This window comes from Dromaius novaehollandiae, chromosome 12 (genome assembly GCF_036370855.1).
Source record: "Dromaius novaehollandiae isolate bDroNov1 chromosome 12, bDroNov1.hap1, whole genome shotgun sequence".
NCBI classification, from domain to species: Eukaryota; Metazoa; Chordata; class Aves; order Casuariiformes; family Dromaiidae; genus Dromaius; species Dromaius novaehollandiae.
The window spans coordinates 3,997,004-4,003,003 of record NC_088109.1 but is presented as its reverse complement, the minus strand read 5'-3'; the positions used below and the strand labels follow the sequence as shown (position 1 = coordinate 4,003,003).

Genomic DNA, 6,000 nt, shown 5'->3' with positions numbered 1-6,000 from the left:
ATAAAAGTGAAGCTGTAATACTACCACCCTCCTGTTAACCAGTGCAAATTGCTATTGTAACATACTGATCTCAACCTGAAGGTTATGATGTTTATTCTGTTTAGAGGTGCTGTTTTGTTTGGTATTGTCATGAATCAAAAAGCTGAATCATTAGCCAATGCATCAGCTTCGATTCAGTAGCATCCTTGGCAAACTGCTACGACCTTAGTGCAACGTCTTATAAGCCCTTTCTATCTCCTCTAGTTATTTAACAGTGCATGAAGGATAAGCAGCACCACCATGGGAAGATACACTGCTTCCTTGGTAGTGCTAATGTGAGCAGGTGATGGGTTTGAATAGCTCTGCCTGTTTCTTCAAACAAGTTTAACTGAGTTAAGCATCTAATTCCCATTGAATATCTGGGAATATTTAGTGCCCAACTCCCCAGGAGAAACCCAGGATACTCCTTAATAGATTGGAAAGATGGCAAAGTGAAACTGCGGAGATGGGAATTTGCCACTGGCTTTCCCCTCAGGAGCATGTGTAAATTAATTGGGAGCCAGTAGCAGTAAGTAGGCTGGGATTTACAGTGTTTACTGATATTTGTACTGCTGCCCTTCTAGGCTTTGAACTAACAGGGTGTGAGCAGCCTTGGTAATTTCTTCCTGAATCACATGGCAACATTGTACTCAGGCTCTACCTGTCTACTTGGAATTAGACTATTGCCAATGTGAATGTGTGATAAAGGAACTGAGAAACAGTCTCCTTACTTGGTGTGTGACCTTTCCATTTTTGCTTTCATCAGCGAACTTTAACATTACTGTTCCTTCCAACTTGTCAAGCAAAGAAAGCAAAAAATCAGGATTCTGTCCCAGCCTCTGCACCAGCAGCCTCAGAGCTTTGTTCATTGAGTAGGTTACAGCTAGCCCTGTTTTCACAAGCACTTGTGGCTTGGCCTGTTTAATCTCTTAATAGTACCTTCTTAGATGTGCAGCCTTCTAACACTTATGATTCAGAGCAAAGAGACTTCATGCTTTTCCCCAGCTGTCCCAGAAGAGTGGAATAGGGTATCTGTTTGTTGAGGCAGACAAATGATCAGCCCCTGTGGACTCTATGCAGTGTGATAGACTGGATGGTAAATCGTTCGTCTTGGCTCTGTAAATGCAGTAGATTGCTTAAACAAAAGATTTCAATAGCAGGAAGTTGCCCAAGCTCGCCAGGGCTGCACACGCTTCGCAGAAAAGGACTGGTGACCCGTCATTTTAGAATGTGGCTTGTGACGCAGGCAGGGGAGGATGGGAGGTCCATAGCTGTATACTTTGCCTTTACCCAGGCATTTTTTTTTCCTATGGAACAGGTTCAGTAGTTTTTACCAGCAGAGTTCGACTCTAAATGTTTGTGTGTTCATGGAAGAAATGTCAGCTTTTAGTAGACAAGCTGCTTGAGATGTATAAAACAGAGCAAGTGAGTGGGGAAAAAATCCCAAACTGGCTGGCTGAGGTGCTGATCATCACTGATGCCTCCTGGCACCCATGGGACTTGAGGGCTGTCATGTATTTTTGCACTTTTATATTGCACCCATCATCCCAGTGTCTGAGCACTGCTGCTTGCCAGCAATCTGTTGATGATTTGGGAGACTCAGACTATGAGGTAAATAGTAGTTTGTAGAAGTCGTCTTTGTCAGGGCCAGAAGTAGAAGACAAGCTTCTGAGACCCAGGTCTGTGACTTCAACTGGTAGACCAGCCTTCTTGTGCAGAGAGCTTTCCAAAACAAACAAAAGCCCACGTGTTAAACTTGCAGCTAGACACAATTACAGACACAGTTCCTACTGTACTTTTTAAAATTGTAATTGCACAATCCTGTTTCGAACACGTGTTGAGTAGGACATGAATTAGGCCCTGCTATCCCGCCTGCTCAGGGCCACTCTTTGCATGCTGTGTCATCAGATGCCTATAAGTTTTGCTTACAAATTTTCCTTTTGATGAAGTTGTTTTTTTCAGTCAGCCTTTCTCACATGTGCCTTTCATTTCTAGTGATATAGCAAATCCCATGGCTTCATTCTTAGTGCAGTCCTGGGTGTTTCCCCTTTAAATGTTTCCCCTTTAAATTTTGGACAAGCAACTATAGAGCTCTCTGACAGATCTCAGGATATCTTACACATGAACTCTTTTTAAGACCTATTATTTTTCTGAATTACATGTTTTTGATGTTGCAAAAGAGGATCTGTGCTTGCTAGCTTTGCTTGGTTGACTTTGTGGGACTGAAATGCTTTGTGCAGATGCCTGTGCATTTAATTCCTCTAGCTGCTCTCCTACAGAAATTACTGAGTCTTTTTGCTTATTTACAGTTATGAACAGTGTTGGACAAAACAGTGATCCAATACATTTTGTCTCTGAGGAATAAGCTCTTGACTGATGTGTTGCCTATGAGAAAATCCATCCATCTGCCTAGGAGTAGCCCTTCTATCAGAAGAGAGAGGGAACAGGATCAGTGCAGCCATAATGCGTATTTCTTCCACCCTGCTCTGCTGCCCTTCCTGTTTCCTTGCAGTTGTTGCCATTTTTGGTGACATGGCCAATTGGACTGCCATCTTTCCACTGTGCCCTGAGCAGGGAGCATTGCAAATTACTCTTGCCACCTAGTAATTTGGAGACGGATGGTGCTTTACCTTGTTACTAATGCCCAGAATTGCTGCGATCCGAAGCTGATGCTGTTTTTGGCGTTCCACGTTCAGCAGCAATGACCAGCAAAGTAACTTTTCATGCTCCCAGAGCAGTTTATATGTAGTGGTTGGAACATGCCGCCTATGCCACTTAATCAGGAAAGCAGCATCTGATGACAAAGACGGCCTTTTGCTTTCTCAAGTTTACTGTAAAATGGCAATACTCAGTGTATGCAATTTTAGCGGTGTTGTATTGTTTGCCTTTAACTAAAGTGTGGTCAAATAAGGAAGCTAGCTGTGAGCCTTTTGATGTTACCATGAATCTGAATTATGTAATTCAGACAGGAATTTCACAAAACCTTTTCTCTCCTTTCCTTTCCCAGTTTCCTGGCAGTAGGTCAGACACAGTGATGATAAGCAACAGTAAAAAACCTTGGAATCAGTCTTTGCGTGTACTTTTTCCGCTGTAGCGTTTTGGGTGCCGAGCCCTTTAGAAAAGGCAGCCATTACTGTGCCTTTAGAATTTGCTGAGTGCCAGAGATTCATTAAAGGAAACCCACCTCTTTTCAAATGCCTCAGGGTAAGCTATTTTCACCTTATAAACCTGTCAGCTAGCGGTGAATGCCCAGTTCTTGCAACTTAAGCCCTATAGCATAGCCAGCTCTCAGAAGACCATCAGCAAGTGCTTAGCTTCCTTCTAGGCCTCCTGTTTTAGACGTATATGCCTAGCAGATAGTGTGGAGCCGAGCAGCAGTCTCGTTCTCCAGTTTACCTGGCCAGTCTAGTACCTTGACTGTATGTAAATAGAGCACAGTGCAACTTCCATACTGATGTTTCTCTCTAACAGAGTGTCCCCAGTGTCTATCTGCTGCTTTGCCGTCCCACCAGAACTGGCTTGAGTTATGTTGTTGCCTCTGCCTCGTTTCATAGATCTGCAGGGTGTGAAAAGGTTTCTGGAGCCTTGCAAACCCTCCGTCCTTGGCCTCCGGAGCGGCTGTCGGTCGGGGCGGCGACTGTCCCAGGGCTGCTGTTACAGCGCAGGCCTTTAACAGGACAAGTGGGCTGAATTGTCCGATTGAGTTGTGGGCTGGTACTTCTCACATTGGTCGCAGTGGATGGATGTCTGCCTTACCTGCTTCCTGTACGTGCAGGATATATAACACTGCTTGCTGTTCATCATGCTGCCTCTCTCTGTAGGATGGAGGGAAAGATAAAGAACAATTAGCAGCAGGGGTAAGTATAACAGTTCTTACATATGATATACTTTATATATTAGCATGCATATCTTTGTGTGTATGCATGTGGGAGGGGAATAATTAATACTCTCATTTATGTAAACACGAGAGTAGCTTCCTAGCCTGGTTTTATTTATGCATCTTCATGTACTAATAATAACTTGAAAATAAAAAGGTACCTCATTGCCCAGTAGGGCATTTGCTAATAACAGAAGCAGTCTTTAGGCTGCTCCATATAGCAAGTCCTCTTGGCAGCACAAGGGGGAAAAGTCCCTGTAAAAACTGTCAATAATCAATTCATAGTGGTTTGCAATGTTCAAAAGGAGAAATTCAATTGCAAACCATACCTCAGGCTAGCATGTCTCCTCTTAATCACGTTTTGAGGCTTTCGTACTCTAAGTGCTGTGGAAATGCTCCTTGGATTCATGGAACTGTCAGCAAGGTGTTTGGAAAATGATCCATTTTGCTACTGCTGCCACAGCACCTACAAAATGTAATGCTGTTCTTACTGAGAAACCCAAATATTTTAAATAAATATCAAACCCTACCCAAAGAGCTGGACGGAACGAAAGGACATGCTTATGTTATTGCTCTGAAGTACAGGACACATCACCCACGTTGCTTTGCTCCTGTGTACCCTGGGAGAGGCAATGGTTGGGTGTACCTTTTGTCTGAGACGTTTTGAACACATTCACATCAGTGGTGAAATGAAATTAATTTACCCTTCATGAGTTCATGATATTTAGGTTTGCCCATTGGATTTGCCTTCAGTTAAGCATACAGTTAACCTCTTTTCATTCCAATTAGTTGAAAACTAAGGATTTCCTTCCTTCTGTTTTGAACTGATATGTAAGAGGAAATCCGTAGATGTTCCTGTTTTGAGTAAACCTTTTACTAAGGGGTTCTACTTGTGTGTTTAAAAAAGAATAGAAAGAAAGAAAAAGGTGGGATTGATTCAGACTTAACACTGGAAGTAGCAGAAACACTTATGAAGGCTTTGCAGCTAAAGTGCATAGTGTGAAAATGATCTCTCCCTGTTTACTTTTAACCTCTGATTTGTCTTGGATCTGATTCTTAGTAGGCGGTCTTATGCTACAGAAATTGCAGCCTCTATCGCCACCCCTTTCGTGAAAAGGGTCCTGCTTGAGAAACTATGAAAATGCATCCTCCTGGGTTGCTGTTTTTCTTCATAGCAGCATGTTTCACTCCCACAGCTGAGTGCCAGAGTCAGAAGGTAAGTCTGTGAGTCTTTGTTTTGCAGTTTAATGTTTGTAGAACAGTTGTTCGTATTTGGATGGTTGCATGTTGCAGAATACTTCTCCTAAAACCTCTGTTTTGCATTTCCGTTTAGTTAGGTGTGGAATAACATCTGCAATTAAACTTTAAGACTGTAACATACCTTTTCTGCTCATGAGTGCATGTGTGTGTGGTCTAAACTAAACAGCTGAAATTAAGGTTGGAGAGACTTGCTTGAATTTTAGATCCAATTAAACTTCTATTGATGATCAGCACTGAATGCAAAGGTGGCAATATGAAAGGACTGGTTATCTTTGTCTTCTGCTATCTTGAGTACGCGTGATGGGAGCTTGGCATCCGGCAGGACAGGCCCCAAGTGTCCCATGAGAACTTTCTAAAAAAAATTCCAAAAATCTCATCCAAATTGTTTCTTTGGAAAAGGGTAAATACATTTGTTTCAAATACATTTCCCAGCAGTTCCCCCATGAGGAGTATGGAATACTTTCCATGGCTTGATTTTGTTTCAACTTCTGTAACTCCGTTCTCGTGTTTAGCAGCAGCATCTAGAAGAATGTATGATGCCTTTGTAGATCTGTGGTCTAGGCTCCTTGGTGAGACGTCCTACGTTCAGTAGATTGGAATGCATGCTAATTCGTATTATATTGTTTGCTTCCATTGCCTCTGTTGTTTCCTGCTGTTGGAGGAATGAACTGGCCTGCAAAATCAGAAACTGTGAGAGGCATTTGGAAATCTTATTCCCTAGAGCTATCTAGGCTATGGAAAGGTTGTCTTTTCTTGACAACCCTTGAGATGGGCCTCGAGGGGAGAAGGCATAGATGATCTCCAGAGGTCCCTTCCAACCTCAACCATTCTGTGATTCTCTGAAG

General features: G+C 42.7%; 1 protein-coding gene across 2 annotated transcripts in view; it reads left to right on the top strand.

The window, feature by feature from the left end:
* Positions 1 to 3,800: 3,800 nt before the first annotated feature.
* The window catches only part of STAB1 (stabilin 1), a 68,404-nt gene continuing 66,204 nt past the window's right edge, over positions 3,801 to 6,000 (top strand). Inside the window, exons 1-2 of one of the 2 annotated variants that reach the window (XM_064518703.1) lie at positions 3,801 to 3,875; positions 4,956 to 5,111. In XM_064518703.1, the coding sequence (XP_064374773.1) occupies positions 5,031 to 5,111 (81 nt within the window). In that variant the 5' untranslated portion in view covers positions 3,801 to 3,875; positions 4,956 to 5,030. Of the gene's footprint in view, positions 3,876 to 4,791; positions 5,112 to 6,000 lie in introns of those variants that run through there. The other variant, XM_064518702.1, reaches the window with a different exon arrangement.